The 22060-nt window shown below is 36.0% G+C and overlaps 1 protein-coding gene across 2 annotated transcripts in view; it reads left to right on the top strand.

Moving 5' to 3' along the window:
• Window positions 1-22060, top strand: part of LOC136042939 (uncharacterized) — a 65243-nt gene that overhangs the window by 8497 nt on the left and 34686 nt on the right. Inside the window, exons 1-3 of one of the 2 annotated variants that reach the window (XM_065727859.1) lie at window positions 3014-3224; window positions 5699-5809; window positions 17484-17663. In XM_065727859.1, coding sequence (XP_065583931.1) covers window positions 3090-3224; window positions 5699-5809; window positions 17484-17663 — 426 coding nt within the window. In that variant the 5' untranslated portion in view covers window positions 3014-3089. Of the gene's footprint in view, window positions 1-3013; window positions 3225-5698; window positions 5810-17483; window positions 17664-22060 lie in introns of those variants that run through there. The other variant, XM_065727855.1, reaches the window with a different exon arrangement.

Below are 22060 nucleotides of genomic sequence, written 5' to 3'. Positions count from 1 at the left end.
ACGAGTTCAGGGGGGCACCAGTCTCATAAAAGACCAAAAATTATGCATAGATTTTCATTCCATATGATTGGACCCCCCCCACACACACAAACAGGTAACCGAGGAATAGCTTTCAGCCGAGATGCACGGTAGTGAAGCTACCAAGCCAACAGGCAACAGATAATAGAACACTAGACGAAAGTTGGAACTTGCCGTAATTTCATTAACTTGACAGGAAAGTGACAAAAATGGATAGGTTTGGATTTACTTGAAATTTGGTAAAGATGTTCCTAAAATTAAGGAGGCTTTTCTCCACAAAATTTTATTTCATTAGCCTTTAATACAAAGATACTGGCAGACTTCCAATATTCTTAGTTCGTGGACCCCCCTCTCTAGATTCAGGACCTTAGAGCCTTATAGTATCCCTGAAAAAAGCTAGTGATGTAAAATTGATTGGGTGAAGTTTCTTTGGCTGTAGCTGCCCATCCATAATATTCTAAGCACATCTGGTTAGTCTTGTTTGAAGCACAGGTAGAACTAGGGAGTAAGGCCTCTGAAAATATATTTTTTCTTTCCTATGACCCAAAGTTATTGTACCACAAGTTTCCATTAGACTTGAGCACTTTCCTGGAAAGGTTGGAGGAAGGGGTATATGCGTTGAAAAATCATTGTTCTTGTGTCCTATAGCCACAAGGTACTTGGCCCATAAATATCAAATTGGTCGGAGAAGAAAATCACGTGAATTTCTACTGAAAAGTTGGCGAGGGGTTGCTGGAGGGATAGTGAGTCAGTATTGTGCCTCCAGTCATATAGTTTGGGAATCCTAATAGATTTAAAATTTTTATGCTGTTACTGCGGTCGGAGTGCATGCAGAGGCGCCATTTGGGCCAAATCTTGGGGTAGGCATGAACTCCATTTTGGGCCCCCCAACTTTCGCGTAAGGAAAAATGCGAGTTTTGGCAGCACATCGATCGAATATTCTAAGTAAAAACGCATTTTCAGCACCCGTGTGTTGCATGGAAATGTACTGTAACCGAATGTGGAACTCAGCCACACTGGCCTCTAAGATTAATTATAACATCAAAGATCATAATCAACGAAGTTAAGTGATTAAACTGAAAGTGGAAAATTCAACCAGACTACAGGCTGGCCCTCCTAATCATCTAGGAAATGGGCATTTGACAGAAGTTGAGACTTTTATTATGTATCTAACCTACTTTCAAAGTTTACAATGATTAATAGCAAATAGCGTAATTACCCGAAAGGTCGTCAGGTAATTACGCTCTTTGGGTAATAGGCGTGCAATAATTCCAAATCAATTGGACATAATGGATTATGTTGGACATAATGGATTATTATGGCCGGCAAAGGGCCCTTTGTGGTGGAAGCTTGGGCCCCCCTGAAAAATCAGGGGTGGGCATTTGCCCACCCCTTACCCCCCCAAATGGCGCCTCTGAGTGCATGAGGGGTCAGAAAGACACAACCACTACTTTTGTATCTCATTTATGTAGATTGAAAATCATTGCGTGATTTTGGCTCAGCAAAGTGCAACATATTTACCTTTCTGAAAAAGTCGGAAGTGGATTGGGACATTTAGTCTTGTTCGCTTTGTGGCTCTAATAATACAGGTTGAAAATGCTAGCGTAATTCTGTCTCAAACAAGGCAATAAACTGACCTTAGTGCTATGAGCTGGAAAATGAGAAGGGGATATCGGAGAGGCTTTGGTTGTGATTTGTGCATCTACTGATCCTGATTATGAGACATTACACTTTTTGGTTTTTGAACACGACTTTACCTGCTTACCTTTTTGAAAAAAACTTAGCATTGAGGGAGTAATAATTGCAGCTTGATCTTAGCTCAATTTTACACCAAGTCAGGACTTAGCTCGCTTCGGCTTCGAGTCAGCTGTTTCTTGTTTTGTACCGGGTAAGGACTTTCTTCGGTTTGTACACCAAGTCAGTCCGTAGCTTAGAATTCAGTCGTTTATCATCAAGGCAAGACTTAACTTGTCTTGACATTGTCAGGAATCAGGACTTTGCTCAGAGGAAAAGCCTCCCGCATTTTTTGGCAAAATCAGGAATTAACTAGTTTTTATATCAATCAGGACATAAAATAATTCGTTTTTCAACGAGTCAAGATAACTTGTTTTTGCATCACATCAATTCGTAGCTTGAACTTTTCCCATTTTTGCACCAAGTCAGAACATAGCCAGTTTTTGCATCACACCACTGACTCACGACTAAATTTTCTTTTTTGTGTGCTGAAGCAGGACTTAACTTGATTTTACATCAAGACAAAACTCATTTTCGTGTTGAGTCACTGAATTGCGATGCTCGAACTTAGCTAGATATTGCAAAAAGTCTTGGTTTGTCTTGGGATTTCATTACGCGGGCAGCAATTCTGAGTTTTCTTAAAAATGTCAAATAAAGTCATGGAAATTACCGTAGCCATTTTAATAGGATTGAGTCCTCAGGTAAAAACGGAATGATCTTTTGGGACTTGTTGGATCGTATAGTTTACAATGATTCCCCAGGGGCTGTCCATTCCTTTTCTACTTCCCTCACAACATGTTTTTAAAGTTGCAACTTAACACCCCTAACCATTCATTAGATATTGTTATTGTACCCTTTTGACAGCCCTCCTGTGTTATAAATATTCTGTTCTCTTTTTTTTTGAATTTAAGATTCGTATATCATTGTTTAGCTTGAATTTATATTGATTTGACCCGGGAAAAGTTATCTCTAGCGTCTACGGAAGCGTTGAACAGATATATTTTCGCCATCTTAAAGCCAGAATATGCCTATTTTGCCTTGCTTTTCTGAATAAAAGTTATATAATAAGGATAAATTCGTGTCCCGCTAGTCCCTCATCAATCAGGAACACCTCTCAATGTGTCACCTCAATGATTTTATGACGTAATCATGCCAAAAAGACATTCAATCAGACTGACCAATACTTTTATCTTATCAAACTTGCTATGTCACTATCATAGAAAATGTTTATCATTTGAGCATTGTTACTGAGGAAAATTAATCTATTTTCTAAGGTTTCAGTTGAGAATATAACAAAGTTAAGGCATTTTGTTTTATGTTTTATTGAACTATTTATTATGGAAGTTATTCCTAAGGAGATTTGGGATAAGATATTTGAGACTAGCACTGACATTAATATTTCACAAAAATTACATTCTCTTGACGAGAATAACGAATTTGTCAACATCAAAACGCACAACGGGGAATATAAGGTATATATCGTGAAAGCACATGAATCTTTTATATTTGTTTAATTAAGTTTCTTTTATCTCAAATATAAGCAAAGACCGACATTAAAACTCAAAGGTAGTGGAATTTATCCTGGCATGAGGGGGGATGCCCTTTCCCCTCTCAACTTCCGTTATATCTACTAAAGTTTTACTTGTGCTTTATTGAAAATATATTTCAGTGCAATAAATGTTGCTATTTGGCAATGGGGTCTTTGGGAGGGGTACACAAGGGGGCAGTTCCCCCCAATAATTTGGAGAAAAATTATTATATAGCCCATGCTCTTTGACGCTCCAGATATGGACCCTCTTGCCCCCTCCCAATAAAAGTGTTGGACTATGCCCCTGCTACTTGATAATTGGTAATCACAACTGTTTTACAAATCGATTGCCATTCCGATCCTTTGAATTGAAAATTATATTGCTTATATTAAATCAGTATAAATAAGATCAAACAATTCGTAGTAACGAACTGTAAGTAAGGAGCGACCCGGCTAAATAGTAACTGAAACTTTAAAAAACGGAACTTTGATGTCAATAGGTATATCAAAATAATCGGAGTTTTAGGCTGATTTCATATATATATAAATTTCAACAAGTTTAATCTTACCCGTCAAAGGTTACGACCCTGAGTAAATTTGCCCAGTTTTTGAACAAAGGTGGAAACACCGCTTATAAGTCATACAATCTTAATGCAAATTACACCATCATATTCAGCGTAACAGAAAACCGTACTGTAGAAGTTTCAAGTGTCTATCTGAAAAAATGTGGAATTTTGTATATTCAGCCAGAAGAAAGATCACGGATGCGTGTTTATTATTTTTTTTTTTTTTGTATTTCCCAGGGGTGATCGTATCGACCTAGTAGTCCAATAATATGGTGAGAGGGCTCATTAGAACGGAAATTAAAAGTTTTGGTGTCTTTTTTAAGTGACCAAAAAATTGGAGGACAACTAGGCCCCCTAACATGTCCTTTTTTCCTCAAATTTTCCTATCAAAATTTTGAGATAACCATTTTGTTCAAAATAGATGAAAGGCCTAATAACTATGCCTTTAGGGATATCATAACCCTCCCACAGCCCCTGGGGAAAAGTCTTTAAGTTGCAAAATTTGCCCATTGCTAATGTATAGTATTTGTTATTGGGAAGTGTGCATACATTTTTGAGGGGGGAATTTTCTTCTGGTGGGATTTTCCACGGGAATAATTTTCTGCGGGGAGGGAAGTTTCCAAGGGGTGAATTTCTTAGGGGAAACCTTACATTGGGGGAATTTGCCAGAGTTCCTATACGAAATTCTTCTTAATGTCTTGCTTTAGAATAAATAAATCGTTGGAAGCGAATAAATCGTTGGTGATGGGGAATTTTTCCGTAGAGGAGTAGCCAGATTTCCTGGCATTATTCAAAAAACTATGAGAAATTAAATAAAGAAAGTAAGTTTTTTCAACTGAAAGTAAGGAGCAACATTAAAACTTAAAACGAACAGAAATTACAACATATTTGATGGGGGTTACTCCTCCACAACACCTCCCTCTTTACGCTAAAGTTTAAATTATGCCCCAATTCCTTAAGAACTACTCCTGAAACACTATGTTCGCTTAATTAGAACAAAAAAAGCTTTGTTTAAAAGTGCTAAAAAACTTTAGCGTAAAGAAGGAGGTGTTGTGGAGGAGTACCCCCCCCCCCATACACGTAATACTTTCTGTTCATTTTAAGCTTTAATGTTGCTCCTTACTTTCAGTTGAAAAACTTTTTTTTTCATTTAATTTTCATTAAAAATCTGCATAAAATATGCCATACTTCTCTGCTTATATGCAGGACGATTTCTTTATATTCTAATGCCGCTCTTTACTTTCGTTTAAAAAATATATGTTTCTATTGGTTTTTAAAACAATATGCGAGGATATTCAGAATATTTGTTAGGCTATTGCCCCCTCAACCCCCAATATCTAAATTAGACTTTAGTTTTTAAATAACACTTTTTCGAGAAAAGTGGCTCGTTTAAAGTCAAATGCTTGTTCCAGGAAACTGTTATCGGCAAGACCTGACGATCGACACCATATGCGAGGGGCTGGTAACTTCTTTTGGCTGCAGGTGCAATAATGGGTAGGGCTGTCATTCGATTAGAGGGACTGGGCTTTCATGGGACTAGAAGAGTAGTGCTATCATGGAACCAAATTATGGGATTTGGTTCCAGAAAACTGCTTATGAGACAATTGCTTGAATTGTAAGTATTTTATTCACACAGAAAAAAAAACACAAAAACTAATAAAACAAAAATAAATAAAGTCATAAGAGCACAAACTATTTCCAAAGAACCATAAAATAAGTTCCTCTCAAGAATAGTAGTCTCGCTACTCTTTTCTGGTCCTCATCTCAAGATTTAGCTTTATGCCGCACTAATATTGTTCAATGGATGATTTCAAAACCAAAATCTGTTTTACTCATCTTTTGTATTTTATAGGTTCTTGTAAAGCGAGCATCTGAAATTGGGGATAACTTTGCCAGTGATGTTTACCGAATCTCCATTTTATCCCTGTCAAATAAAGAAGAGTCTGTTTCAACATTTGCCAAGGTATGCAGTATACTCTCGCGAAGAGGGGGGGGGGGGTCCAAGGGGTTCATGTGTTCTCTCAGAAAATCTGCAAATTTTTACAAGTTTTACTATAATTTTTATTTTTCTTTAAACTCCTGCTACCCTAAAGGAAAGATATATGAATAGTCAAGAAGGGTTATTTAATCGTTTCAAGGATGAGTAATCGTTAAAATTTCATTGAATCTACTTTTAACTAATTTTTAGTTGTGTAATGCAAATTAAAACCCGACCAATAAATCGGCCGACCGATATTATCTGTCCGATACATTTTTTTTCGCAACTTGTCCAGAAAATTACACCAGATATCCTCAGGTAATTTCGCTTGTTCAGTCGTTGGGGGTGGAGCCACCAGTTAAGTGTGATCCACGGTGGAGAGAGCAGCAGAGATGAGTCAAAGTATATTTGTTGTCAATTCTGGTCAATACTCACGTGGTGCAGCAATGTTCTAAATGTATGGTGACTTCAACAACCTACATCTTCTACCAAAATGACTAAAAAATATACAATGAACCATACGATTTTTGTTTAATGAATGTTCACATGTGTGGGTGAAAGATCCGAGATTCAGTCGGTTAAAATCATGACATTCAGGCAGAGGTTCAGCTAAGGGGAGAGGAGTTGTTGTAAGGTAGGAAGGAGGGGGAGATTCTAATGTGTTGCCGCCGCGTGCCAACGCCCTTGAAATGTTACCTTGGAATTTAGCTTATGTGTCCGCATTTGTCGGCATATTGAACAATTTTGCCGACACATTCTTTAAATCCCTCCTCCAAACTCAAAACCCTAGCTGCACCTTTGTATCTTGTCTTCCAAGAACGAATTCGTTAGTAAGAGACACTATCATATGAATGTAAAGTGAAGTTTTCAAATTAATATGTGAATAATTAAAATTCAAGGTCCCGCTATCGAAATTTGGATTTGAATAATCAATTTCAATAAATATCCTACACTTCTTTCACTCAGATTTTTACGTATTTGTGTTTAAGCAACTAAATCGGCTTCTTTGATTATTTTTTTTTTCTTCTTATTTGTCACTTCCGCAAATATCTGCCATTTCCTTTGTGTGCTCAGAAGTTGCTGAACAGAAAAAATAAAGAAAATCAAGCTGTTTTTGTAAGTGGCCTAATTTTTAGAATCCAAAGTAAATTACTGAGGCTGTTCTTTGGTGTGTAATAGACCAGGGACAAACATGTGAGCATGAATACGGGCAGAGAATGGGAGGTTTAAACTTAAGGTAAGGTTTTTTTTTTCGGAGGAAAATTTATCGGTATCGGACCCCAACAATCCATATCGTTCTGGCCCTACTGCAGATCAATCAAGTTTTTGAAATAAATATTATTATTGTCAGTATGCCATTTACAAGTAATGCTCATATTCTATTTATGTAAATATATAGTACTGTTAAGATAAAGTAATGATATTAAGTAAGTCGAATGTGTTACTAGCGATCAAAAGAAATTGTAACAAAAGTTTAGTATACTTTAAAAGTAAACTGGATCCTTAAATTGGTCTAAATTCGTGGGTTTTTAGACCCTCGTGGTACGGGAAGCATAGAGCATACCTCGTCAATAGAACCAAAACTATAAAAAACGGAAGTTTGAGAATAACTTTTAAATAAAAATATCAAATTTTTCTGCAAGTAGTTTGAAGTTATTAAATTTAAAGTTACCCATCAAAAATTAAAGCATAAGAAAATTCAGGTAATTTGAGAAAAAGTTACAAAATGCCCAAAAAAACGCGCAATGTCAATGAAAGTTGTGGCGTAAAATTTAGTACGTCTTCAAGGATGTTTTTCTAAAGACATGTCTCTCTAAAAAAAAAGAGATTCATATTTTCAAACTTTTATTATTAATTAATAGCAACTACAGAGTGATCCTTATCAAAAGAAACTAAACCAATAAGGAACAAAATTTTGATGGCGATCATAGGCAGCGCAATAGCGCTGCCGAAGTAAAGAGTGATGGGGGAACATTGTATTATTTATCTATTTAATTATTTATTTCCAGTGTCTTTTTTTGTGACCAAAGTGCTTCATATAGAAGATGTTGTCGCAAAACCATCTAGAGGAGCTCTTTTGATTGAAAATAAAAAGTTCTAGTGCCCTTTTTAAGTGTCAAAAGTGATTGAAGGGCAACCAGCCCCTCTTCCAAGCCAATAATTTCCCAAAACACATCCAAGAAAAATTTTAAGATTGCTATTTTGTTCGGTATAGTTGAAAGGTCCAGTAATTACGTCTTTTTAGGATGACAACCCCCCCCCCCCTTCAGCACTTAGGGCAGGAGCTAAGAGTTATACTAGTTGCCCATTGTTAACATATAAGGTTCTCATAAAAGGGGGGGAGGGTTATAAAATTCGGAGGGGGTCTCATTCGGTTGGAAATCGAAAGTTTTGGTTCCCTTTTTAAGAGTCAAAAGTGATCGGAGTGCAACTAGCTCCCCTCCCCCCCACCATTTACTTTTTTCACAATTGCATCTGATAGATATTTTATTTGGAGGGGGTTCATTTGATTGAAAATAGAAAGTTTTGGCGCCTTTTTAAGAATAAAATGTGATTGGAGGGCAACCAGCCCCTCCCGTACCCATCATTTCACAAAAAACATCCAATCAAATTTTTTAGACAGCTATTTTGTTCAGTATTGTTGAATATTCCATTAATTATGTCTTTGAGGATGTCAACCCCCTCACTGCCCCCAGGATAGGGGCTGTAGGTGAGGCAATTCGTCTATTGTTCACATATAATATATGTTATTGAAAAAAGTGCTACTTCTGTAGCGAATGCTTTCAAGCGTATCAGCAATAATTTTTGAACGGCTTACCGTATCAAAATGAAACTTCTGGGGCCTCATGAGAGGGATGTTCAACCCACCAAAACTCAACATGTACCTGCTACTGCTGGCATTAATAATGTTGTTTCTATTGTTACGACAACTACTAATACAACACTATTACAAATACTACAACTACTAATACAACACTATTACAAATACTACAACCACTAATACTATGTTAGTATTAGTATTAAGGCTACACGTATGAAAGTGAAATTTGACAGAATATAAAGAGGGTATTTTAACTAAATCAAAAGACACTATGTACATGCTTATTGTCAAAAATGATATGAGATTGTTCCAATCTCAAAAATACTGGAACTTTCAAAGAATGCATAAATGGAAGTTCAATTGACCAACAGGTAATATGTGCCCGCTATTATTAATACTACTATCACTACTACATTTGCTACTGCTACTACTACTATTATGTGTCATAGAAACGGCTAATTGTATTAGGATGAAACTTTCAAGACTTGATGAGAGGAATGTTAAACTGACTAAAAGGCAATGTTTTGCTACTGCTTTTAGCACACGTGCTATTGCTATTGACGCTACTACTAGTTCTTCTAATGCTAATACTATTAATTTGACTACTATTACAACTATGCCTAGGGATATTAAGGTGAAATTTTCACAGAATATTCAGGGGCAAAGGTAAACTGAATCAAAACACGCCATTCGTATGCTGGTTGCCATAAGGACGTATCAGCAATGGGTGTCAACAATATCTTAGGAATAGGTTGGTGTTTGAAGTTGAATCTTACAGGGCGTGCTGTGTTGGATGATCAACTAACCAAAAGACAATAGTTGTTCCTAATGCTGCTACTTCTACCTATACTGCCATTTCCGCTATTGCTACTGATACCGCTACTAAATCTAGGGGCTTTAAGGCAAAAAATTTGAGGAATATTGAAAATGTATTCAACTAATTTAAAACGCACTGTGCCCGTTCGGGTTGTCATGAGGATGTATCAGCAATGCTTCAGGAACGGACTATGATATTAATTTGAGGCTTTAAGCTCGTGCTAAAGGGGATGTTGAAGAAAACAAAAGGGGCTATGTGTATGATGCTACTACTGCTACTGCAACTATTATTACTACGCAAGCTAAGGGAATTAATATGAAGCTTTCAAGGAATGTTCAGGTGGAAGTTGAATCAATCAAAACAAACTATGAGAATGTAGATTGTCGAAAAGATTACACAACAATATTTCAAGAACAGCTTATATTATTAAATTAGACATTTCAAAATAAGTTGTGGCGGATTTTGAACTAGCCAAAAAGCACTGTGTGTACACTATTAATACTACTGCTACGATTGCTGTAGCTAATGATAATAAGGGTATTAAGGTGAAACTTTAGGGAACTTTAGGGTCAGTTTCAATTAAAAGAAAAAAAAACTATATGTATGTTGGTTTTCAAAAGGGCAAATAATAAATATTATAGGCAGTGCCGCTCTATCATAAATAGAAATATTATTGAAACTTTTAAAGGAGCTAATTCGATTGGAAATTAAAAGTTTCAGTGCCCTTTTTAAGAGTCAAAAGTAACCAGAGGGTAAGAACCCCTCCTCCCAAGCCTATTGATTTTCCAAATGCATCCATCCGAAATTTGAGATAGCCATTTTATTTGGCATAGTTGAACGGTCAAGTAACTATGTCTCTAGGGATATTGGGTATGTCAACCCCCCCCCCACGGTACACAACTTACCCGTTATGCTATAAAACTTAATTAAAAGGCGCTGTGTTTATGATGGTTGCTAACAAAACATCTTATTAATATCCCAAGAACGACTGAGGGTTTTAAGTTGAATATCCCGGGCTACTACTATAACTTCTTCAGCTCTTACAATTTAAACAAATCAAAACAGTATACATGTATTCAAATTGTCAAAGAGCATCAAGGGTGCCGGCAGAAAATTTTCCAGGGGGGAGGGCAAACACCAAAATATCGGTGGTGGTTGGGTGACAGGGAATATATTTCAGGAGATTTTTTCTTAGGAATAAGTTTATTTTTAAATACTTTTAGGAAAAAACTCGAGAAACCAAATTGCATGCAAAACGAAAAAAAAAAAACAGTAAATTTTAAACGACAAAGATTCCTGACAAAGGGATCAATTCATTTCATCAATAATATATTCAATTATTATGTATTTAATCTTACAAGAAAATCAAACCCAAACCAAAATTGCAGAAAGATTTATTGCTTACATAGATTGTAACAGATGTAGACTGTCCTTATGCAATTTTCTACGCCTTAGAATATTTACAGAAGGAGTAGAGATATTCAAAAACCCTCCTGCCTGCATAGGTACTACGTTTTGATTTTATAACGGCAAGGGAAAATGTGCCTCTTTCAAAACAGGACAATTCTCCCCTTGAACTTAAATGTCTTATGTATTCAGACATTAAAAAAATAGAATAGCGAAAGAAAAACAAAATTTAAACTTACTACCAAGCTGCCAAATTAACCCTCTTTTTGTTTTTATTATCCTATTCAACTAAATAAAATGAACAACTTCAAATAAATCTCGTCATAAGAGAATCTTATCAAATAGTTTGTGATAAAAAAAAAACAAAAAAAAAACTGGAAGTAAAAAGTGAGTTAGACCAATATTCACCAAAACTAAAAATGGAATTCTCGTGGCAATTGCTACACCGACAGTGTTTGCTATTTGGCTTTTTATGCTGATTCTAAATAGATCAAATTCTTTCAGCTTATTGTTACCCACCCAAAACCAAAAATTGGAGAAAATTTTCCTGATTTTTGAAAAAAGGGGAAACACACCCAAAAAAGCAAGCAATCTTATTGAAAATCCCTTTATTAGATGCATCACATCAGAGAACCCTATACAACCAATCTTCAAAATGTGGAATTTCACTTTTATTTAGAAGAAACATCGTCGATGCATCTTTATTTGTTTTGTTTTTTTTTCCAAGAGGGATAGTATCAAACCAAAGGTCCAAGATAATTGGGAAGGAGCTCATTCAAACATAAATCTAAAGCTCCTTTTTTTAAGTGACCATGCATATTGGGTCAGGGGAAAGTCTTGTTTTCTGCCATTTTACGGCAACAAACTACGACTTTATCCCAGAGAGGACGAATTTGCAATCAATTTAAAATTATGGGAAGCTAATTGATTTAAAAGTATCAATAACTATATTTTAGACTTCCCAGTTGCAAAAGAAGTAATGCCACACTGTGGCAGTCCTGGATTCAACCAATTTGATCCGCTTTATTTGTAATGAAATTAGGCTACTTTTGGTGATTTGTAATTGCATATCAGCTATAATAAGGGGAGGGGGTGAGTCATTGTTTAGGTGGGGGCAGGGTAGATTCCTAAAAAGAACATTTTAATAGACAAACTGCTTACTCTTCATAAGGCTTCAGATAAATGTTGAAATAGGTAGGGCAGGAGTAGGAATGAATTGAGTTGTTTCTCTATACAGCTAAAATGTTACATTCCCATATCTACCAGCACAAAGGTAGAAAAGGCAAGGCAGGTCATCATCAGCCCTGCCAGGGAACTTGTTAGGATTGCAAATACTGCTGGTAACTTAGTTTTCAGGAATTTTAAACAGTGTTATTTTCTTTTTCTTTTTGTATGAAGTACTCTTTTGTATGTAAAGAAATGTATGTAATGTATTTATCGATAAATAAAATCCTATTGCAGAGGTTGTGATGGCTTCAGTTATGTAGAAGATAAAAAGCCTCACAGAATTTCCATCCATACTAACAATAATACTCCTTTTCATCCAACCAAAATTCTTTAGTAGTGATATTAACAAGGAATTTTTACCAAAATTACTGTTCACCACCAATTTTTAACTATATCCAAATTTTATCCAAAATTGATATTAAACGTAAGGCAATTTTAATCAACTTGCAATTACTGATTTATGCATTTTAAAAGCAATTAATCAGGGATTTAAAAGACCGGGTACCTCGAATTATATTTTGGTTAGGCCTGGGTATGATTTGGAAAACAATCACAAATTAAATAAAAAAAGAGCTTTCCAAATGAAAACAAGGAACAGATTTGAAACCCATTTGAACAGATTATTCTTTATATTAAGGATGCTGTCTCCTCCTTAGCTCTTAACTATTTACTGTGAAGTTTGGCCTTTTTCAAATTTGTTAAAAAAATTTGCAATTGAAAAGATAAGATTTTTCAAAGCACTAAAAAACTTTTGCTAAATGAGCAAGGTGTTGGAGAAGAGTGCATGTCCCCTTATATACAGAGTAATTTATATTTGTTTTAAGTTCTAAACTTGCTCTATACTGTATTTGAAAATCTTTTCTATTTGTTTAATTACATGTCATTAAACTGTAAAGTTTTATTAATACGATACTTTCGGTAACGCAAAAAAATGATCAATACTTCAATGATCAATGATCAATAAAACAGAATTTTGATACCAATAGATATATCGAAAGACTTAGCTTAATGTTCTGGTTCCAAATAAATTAGTTTCATTAAGTTTAATCTTACCCATCAAAAGCTACGAGAATGAGAAAATTTGTCTGATTTTTGGAAAAAGGGGGAAGGACCACCTCAAAGTCATAGAATTTTAGTGAAAATCATATCATCGGATTCAGCGTATCAAAGAACCCCGCTGTAAAGGTTTCGAGCTCATATCCGCAAAAATGTGGAATTTTGTAATTTTGCCAGAAGAAAGATCACGGATGCGTGTTTATTTGTTTTATGGTTTTCTTTGTTGTTTTTTTTCCAAGGGTGATCGTACAGACCCAGAAGGCCTAAGCCGTTGAGAGAGGACCCATTCAATTGGAAATGAAAAGTAATAGTTCTCTTTCAAGCTGCCAAAACATTGGAGGGCAACTAGGCCCCCTCCCACGCCACTTTTCCCCAAAATCTTCCAATTAGAGTTTGAGGTAGATTTTTTCTTCAGCATAGTTGAAAAGCCCAATAACTATGTCTTCAGAGATAAAATGACCCCCTGCAGTCCCTGGGGAAAGGTTTTGAAGTTATAAAATTTACCCATTGTTTTATTTGTCATTTGTTATGTTTTATTATGCATGCATTTTTCGAGTGGGGAGGGGAGGACAAATTTTCCGCTGGGAGGATTTTGCACGGGGAGAATTTTCCATGGAGAGGGAATTTTCCAGGGGGCTAACTTTTCAGGGGAATTTTTATCCGGGTTGAATTTGCCAGAATTCCTGTACAAAATTTCTTTATTTGTCTTCCTTTTTCTTTACCGATTCAGTTGGGGCGTGGAGATGTTAAGGGTAATTGTCCGGGGTAAATTTTCACCAAGATCGAATTGCCCAGAGGATATTCCTTGGGGAGGGGGATTTTTCTATGGGGATGGAGCCAGGTATCCTTATGCTATTGAAACAAGGGCTAAGAGCTCATATGGCACTTGTGACGAGGCAAGAAGAGCTAAGAGCAGAGAGCTCATATGGTATGAGCTCTAACAAAATTCTAAGAATCAATAGATTGATTTAAAAGGAAAATCAGAGGCTTAATGCCGGTCAGGATTTAAAATAAGAGCTCTGAGTCACGATGTCCTTCTAAATATCAAAATTCATTAAGACCCGATCACCCAATCGTAAGTTATAAATACCTAATTTTTTCTAATTTCTCCTCTCCATTTAGCCCCCCAGATGGTCGAATCTGGGAAAACGACTTTATCAAGTCAATTTGTGCAGCTCCCTCACACGCCTACCAATTTTCATCGTCCTAGCACGTCCAGAAGCACCAAATTTGCCAAATCAATGAGCCCCTCCCCCCAACTCCCCCAAAGAGAGCGAATCCAGTACGGTTACGTCAATCACGTATCAAGGACATTTGCTTATTCTATCCACCAAGCTTCATCCCGATTCCTCCACTCCAAGTGTTTTTCCAAGGTTTCCCCCTCCAACTCCCCCCCAATGTCTAAAGATCTGGTCGGGATTTGAAATAAGAGCTCTGAGACATGAATTCCTTCTAAATATCAAATTTCATTAAGATCCGATCACCTATTCGTAAGATAAAAATACCCCAATTTTCACGTTTTCCAAGAATTCCGGGATTCCCCTCCAACTCCCCCCAATATCACAGGATCTGGTCGGAATTTAAAATTAGAGCTTTAAAGCACAATATCCTTCTAAATATCAAATTTCATTAAGATCTGGCCACCCTTTCGTAAGTTACAAATAACTCAAATTTCAAAATTACCCCCCCCCCCCAACTCCACCAAAGAGAGCAGATCCGGTCCGGTTATGTCACTCACGTATCTTAGACAGGTTTTTATTCTTCCCATCCAGTTTCATCCTGATCTCTCTGCTTTAAGTATTTTCTAAGATTTTCTGTCCCCCCCCCCCCCAACTACCCCCCCCCCCCCCAATGACGCTGGATCCGGTTGAGATTTAAAATAATTTTTTAATTAATCTGGTCCGGTCCCTGATACACCTGCCAAATGTCAACGTCCTAGCTTACCTGGAAGTGCCTAAAGTAGCAAAACCGGGACCGACAGACCGACAGACCGACAGAACTGAAATTGGTATTAACCAAGAATCACTTGGTTAATACCAAGTGCCATAAAAACGACCAGAAATTAAATTTAAAAAATCAAGTTTTTCAACTGAAAGTAAGGAGCAACATCAAAACTCAGAAAGAACAGAAACTATTACGTATATAAGAGGGGGCTGCCCCCTCCTCAACACCTCGCTCTTTACGCTAAAGTTTAGATTTTGTTTTAATTCTTTAAAAAACAACTCCTGAAACACCAGGGTCGTCTAGCACCAAAATATTTAATGCCTTTAGACTCATTTGCTTATAAAAGGTAACGCATTATCAAAGTATTTTATTAAGAGTAAAACATTAAAACTAAAATTTAGAAAATACAATAAAAAATTTTAATTCAATAGTTTTAATCTAATTTTGAATACCAAAAACCAATATATTCGACGCTTTTATACTTCATAGCTGTAAAAAATTAATCCTTTCCAAAGTGACAACTAGATAAATACAATCACTCCTGGAAAAAAAAAATAATAAAAAAAACGTATCCATTCAGAGAAGAAATACAATATTCCCAGCATTCCGTTCAGGAGAAACATTTCTGTTTATAGTGACTTCATATATCAGCTCACTGGTACTCTTGCAATGCAAGCAAAAGTTGACGGCATATCTTTATCGAAATTGCCCCTTATTAAGTTGTTTTCCTTGTGATTTCTATAATTATACGAACTTTCTTGTGTACTAATAACTGCACTGACTACTAATAAACAAATACATATTTAGGATCACCATAAAAAGCTGATTCTTTGATTGAATGTTATCACTAGTTAGGCTCTTATACTTTCGTTATTGACAAGGGTCGTTATTTACTTACCATTCATTACTATGAAAAGTTTGATTTTTTTTTTTTCTGTTACTCCAACCAAATCATAAAGAAAAAATATTTATGGAAAACTGGAAAGGGGTCACTCAGTCACAAATTAGAACTTACATTTTCCTTATCAAGGGTGAAAATTTATTGGCAGGCAGCCAACAATGGGGCAGCACACATTTTTTCCATGGTTTTTCTCTATTCTACTCTTTTTTCTTTGGTTTCTTTATAATTACTTTGTAGTACCAAATCTCTAAGGGGGCCCCTCTGCTACCCGTGCCGGCACCCATGAAGAGCATGGATAGAATTTTTCGGGAATGGTATTAAATTTCATGCCTTGCCATGCCTTCTCAAGACCAGAAAATAATTTGCACTTTACTGAAAATGAAATACATTTTAAATATTTTAACTTTAATAAATCGAAAATTATTAAAACTTTAAGGAATAAATATCAGCAAATGCATAATAAACTGTAAATCAATATTTTTTTTTCAGAAAAGTGCAAATTATATTCTGGTCTTGAAAAAGCATAGGGGTTGTCAGCCCTACTCATGTGAATTTCCACTCGTTTTGAGTTTGATTCGGTTATTTATTGCAATTTCTGTTTGTTTTGGGTTTCATTTATTTGTTGGTGGTGATTTATGGCAGTTTTACATTTGGAAAATTATTTACTTTATTTTTGCTCATTTTTGGGTTAATGGAGCTCTCTACTTTTCTTTGAAAATCTTATTTTGTAGATTTTTTTTCTTTGTATTAATTTCAGAATATTACGTCCTTGCAATAGGCAGGTTTCAACCACAGTTCCTAGAATTTTCAAGCACGGTCCTATATATTGTGCTGTCGTGAGGTATGCATAAAATTTTTAGTGTAAGTAGTATTTTCAGGAGCTTAAATCTTACACGTGTATTCGAAAAATTCGCAAATTTATGCTTGAAATTTTCAAATTTCATGAGCTTGAACCTTAAGAGCTAACTCCGAAAACACACATTTAAGCTGGTTTTAAGTCAGGTATGTTCCTCTTTCCGTAGAATTTAAGGTACATTTACTTTGAAATTCAAAGGCTTCAGAGCCTTTCGGACCAAAAATTTGGCTTACGTTTTACGTTTGTGCTCTATGATTTTATAGAGCATAGTCTCTCAAATACATGTTAAATAATACTAAATGGCTATATAGAAACTTAAAATCATTTTGAGATAGAGAATATCTTTAAAGATACTTCAAAATACCGCAGGACAATGTTTTGACATGTATTGAGGCATCTAGTACATCAAAAAAGCTCCACATCATGTATTTGCTCCACTGTTTTTGTGACTCTTCTAAATACGATATAAAACGATACTGCTAAAATAACGCAAAATCGTCTGTTATTTAGTGTTAAATAGTAACAAAAAATAAGGTATTTATCATGAGAACCTTAAAAAGATCACGATTTTGACTACACCCATCTCACATTTTGGTTGCCATCGTCTCAGTTTTAATTTATCTGTTTAAGGTATTACCAAGACAACGAGGATTCAGAAATGTTGCACGAATTGGAAAAACGCACGATAGAGAAATACTCATATATCAGAGATTGCTTCCCCTATACTTGAAAATGATTGAAGGTAAAAAGGAAATTGTGTTGAAAGTACCCAAGCTTTATTATAGCAGATTTGACGGAGCAGCAAACCTTGTAAGTAAACTTATCGATCTTATTCTGGCCAATGAACAACATTTTCTCCACCTGAAAATCCCCCTTTGTTGCCTAAAGACTAAGCTTCTGGTTTTCGAATTCCTTTTCTCTTGTTTGTTATCGATCTATGATATCCCTTTGGGTTGTATTTCCTAAAATTTTGTGCTGTTCATTGAATTGATGGTTTTTCTTTTCTTTCTTTTTCTGTGTTTAAAGTTTTTTTTGTATTTTAGTGCTTTATTTATTTTAGAATTTCTTTTTCACTTCTCTTCAAAGTGAACACGATTTAACGTAGCTCGAAATATCAAGTATTTTTGTTTTGTTTGTTTTGGTCATATTTCCTTAGCTTGAATCCTGGAGTCTATATCTCGTACAAATGGGCTTGCTTTCACAGATTGTACACCAACTTGCTTCTTCTCCTTGGTGAATTGTCTTCAAAACAGTTACAGTGTATTTTGACAGAATTTGGGCAATGCAAAATTTGTAATTGTTGTGATACAAGTTTAGATACAAGCTTAGTGTTTAAATATATATACATATATATAATGATAAGAGAAATCACCAATGCAACAGCACAAACACATTATAAAAAAAAAGGAAGACAAAAGGAGAAAAGGAAGACTGTTTTCCTACATTAGTGACTAATATAGATCAGCACTTGAATGAGGCCTTAACTCTGCTCATCCATACAATCACATAAGTCAAACAGCATAGCCATACACAATCAACCATAAAGAATAATCCATGGACAGGCAGTCGTGTCGTCAATAAGTATAAGTCGTCATTTACCAAACAATAAAAACTGTAAAGACAAATAATTCAGAGGCAACAACCCAACACAAGGGCTCATCAGGAGAATACACACTTGCCTATAGGGTTTCGGCACTTTAAATTCTCTACCCAGGCAAGTGGCGTGCCTACCATAAATTCCCCATGGTATCCCCGCGTTAGGTATCACCCTCAATATATATAAATATATATATATATATATATATATATATATATATATATATATATATATATATATATATATATATATGTATGTATATCAAAAGAATCGGATTATTGTGCTAATTTCGAATAGATAATATTTATTAAGTTTAGTGTTACCCATCATAAACTATGAACCTGAGAATATTTGCTGGATTTTCAAAAAAATGAGGAGGAAACACCCTCTAAAGGTCAAAGAATCTTAATGAAAATCACATCATCAGCATATCAGAGATTCAGCATATTTTCCCTTTGTTTACATATAGTATTTATTATAGGGAAGTATAACGAAATTTTTCAGGAGGAAATGTTCAGCGGAGTTGAAATCCTCTGGAGGATTTTTACGTGGTGGGGTATTTATCCTACGGGAGAAGATCTCCATGGGGGAATTACCCCCACGATAAATTCTTCATAAGATAATTTTATGCGGATAAAATTTCCATTAGGGGGGGGGGGTCCAGGGAATATTGTCCCTGCCATGGTATTTCCACAAGACCTTAGAAAGTATCAAATATTAAATAAAAACAATTCTTCTTTTCAAATGAAAGTATGCTAAGGAGTATTTTTCAGGCGGAATAATAAGCAAGAGATTTCTCGGGGGGATTCGCAGTGAGGATCAAATTGTCCGGGGGTAATTTCTGATTGGAAAATTTTGCTTAGGATGAACTTTCTATAGAGAAATTTTTCATGGGAGGGATTTACCACGGAGGGGGTGAATTTCCTTGTTTTATTTGAAAAACGATCAGGAATTAAATAAAAAACAATATTTTCTACTGAAACTAAGGAGCAACGTTAAAAATTAAAACAAACAGAAATTATTCCATATACTGTGGTAGGCTGAAATGGGAGAGTTACAGAAAACCGGACATTCACTTGTCAAACTATTACCATAGACGGAGTGGTTCTCAAGCATTACCTTTCGGAGCAAGAAGATGCTGCCTCTCTTTCTGTCAATAGGTGTTTCTTTAATATTCATATCAAAGAAATATGGAAAAGAGTCAGAACAACCAAAAGCACATAGTTGTTTTTTAAAATTCATTTGTTTTTTTTTTATAGTGCTAAGCCTGAAAAATTCACCCCCAAGATATATTCACCCCGAAAATAAATGTGACCCCATTGTTTCTTGCTGAGAAGTTTGCAGGGCTAATTGGTCAAATTATATATAGCGTATATATTTATCTTGATACTCCAAGAAATAAAAAAGCAAAATAGCAACTTATGCACCATATCAGGAAACTAAGGATACATTGAAGATTTATTTTACAAGAACTTGTTCGAACTTTACAAGCTTTTCCTTTTAATCCAAAATTATGAATTTTTAAAATAACAAGAGCTAAGAGCTCATATGGCACTTGTGACGAGGTCGAAAGAGCCAAGAGCTCATATGGTATGAGCTCTAGGAAAATTCTAAGAATCAATAGATTGCTTTAAAAGGAAAATCAGACGCTTAATGCCGGTCGGGACTTAAAATAAGAGCTCTGAGTCACGGGGTCCTTCTAAATATCAAAATTCATTAAGATCCGATCACCCACTCGTAAGTTATAAATACCTAATTTTTTCTAATTTCTCCTCTCCATTTAGCCCCCCAGATGGTCGAATCTGGGAAAACGACTTTATCAAGTCAATTTGTGCAGCTCCCTGACACGCCTACCAATTTTCATCGTCCTAGCACGTCCAGAAGCACCAAACTCGCCATAGCACTGAACCCCACAACCTAACTCCACCAAAGAGAGCGGATCCAGTCCGGTTACGTCAGTCGCGTATCTACGACACTTATAAGCGTTTTCCAATATTTCCGGTTTCCCCCTCAAGCTCCCCCCAATGTCAAAAGATCTGGTTGGGATTTGAAATAAGACCTCTGAGACATGAGTTCCTTCTAAATATCAAATTTCATTAAGATCTGGTCACCCATTCTTAAGTTAAAAATACCTCAATTTTTCAGATTTTTCTAAATTAACAACCCCCAGCTCCCTAAAAGAGAACGGATCCGTACCAATTACGTCAATCTCGTATCTATAACTTGTGCTTATTCTTCCCATCAAGTTTCATCCCGATCTCTCCACTCTAAGGGTTTTCCAAGATTTCCGGTTTTCAAGATTTATGTTTCCCCCCTCCAACCCTCTATGTCCCCAGATCCGATTCGAGCATCTGAGACATGAGATTCTTCTATATATCAAGTTTCATTAAGATCCGATCACTCATTCGTAAGATATCTCGATTTTCACGTTTTCCAAGAATTTCGGTTTCCCCCTCCAACTCCCTTCAATGTCTCCAAGTCTGGTCGAGATTTAAAATGAGAGTTCTAAAGCACAAGATCCTTCTAAATATCAAATTTCACTAAGATCTGATCACCCGTTCGTAAGTTACAAATACCTCATTTTTTCTAATTTTTCCGAATTATCCCCACCCCCCAACTCCACCAAAGAGAGCGGATCCGGTCCGGTTATGTCAGTCACCTATCTTGGACTTGTGCTTATTCTTTCCACCAAATTTCATCCTGATCTCTCTGCTTTAAGCGTTTTCCCAGATTTCCGCCCCCCCCCCCTAATGACACTGGACCCGGCCAAGATTTAAAATAAGAGATCTGAGTTTTGAGGACCTTCTAAACATGAAATTTCATTAAGATACGATCACTCTTTCGTAAGTAAAAAATACCTCATTTTTTCTAATTTTTTAGAATTAACCCTCCCCCCCAACTCCCCCAAAGAGAGCAGATCCATTCCGGTTATTTCAATCCCGTATCTAGGACTTGTGCTTATTTTTCCCACCAAGTTTCATCCCGATCCCTCCATTCTAAGCGTTTTCCAAGATTTTAGGTTTCGCCCCCCTCCAACTTCCCCTTCACCAGATCCGGTCGGGATTTAAAAAAAGAGCTCTGAGACACGATATCCTTCCGAAAATCAAATTTCATTAAGATCCGATCACTCCTTCGTAAGTTAAAAATACCTCATTTTTCTAATATTTCAGAATTAATCCTACCCCCACCCCCCCCCCCCACTACCCCAAAGAGAGCGGATCCGTTTCGGTTATGTCAATCATGTATCTAGGACTTGTGCTTATTTTTCCCACCAAGTTTCATCCGATCCCTCCACTCTAAGTGTTTTCCAAGATTTTGGTTTCCCCCTCCCCCCCCCAATATCACCAGATCCGGTCGGAATTTAAAATAACAGCTCTGAGACACGATATCCTTCCAAAAATCAAATTTCATTAAGATCTGATCAACCGTTCGCAAGTTAAAAATACTTCATTTTTTCTATTTTTTCCGAATTAACCGACCCCCCACTCTCCTCCCCCCCCCTGATGGTCAAATTGTGAAAAAAAACTATTTCTAATTTAATCTGGTCTGGTCTCTGATACGTCTGCCAAATTTCATCGTCCTAGCTTACCTGGAAGTGCCTAAAGTAGCA

This window comes from Artemia franciscana, chromosome 2 (assembly GCF_032884065.1).
Source record: "Artemia franciscana chromosome 2, ASM3288406v1, whole genome shotgun sequence".
NCBI classification, from domain to species: Eukaryota; Metazoa; Arthropoda; class Branchiopoda; order Anostraca; family Artemiidae; genus Artemia; species Artemia franciscana.
This window is presented reverse-complemented; position numbering and strand designations above follow the sequence as displayed.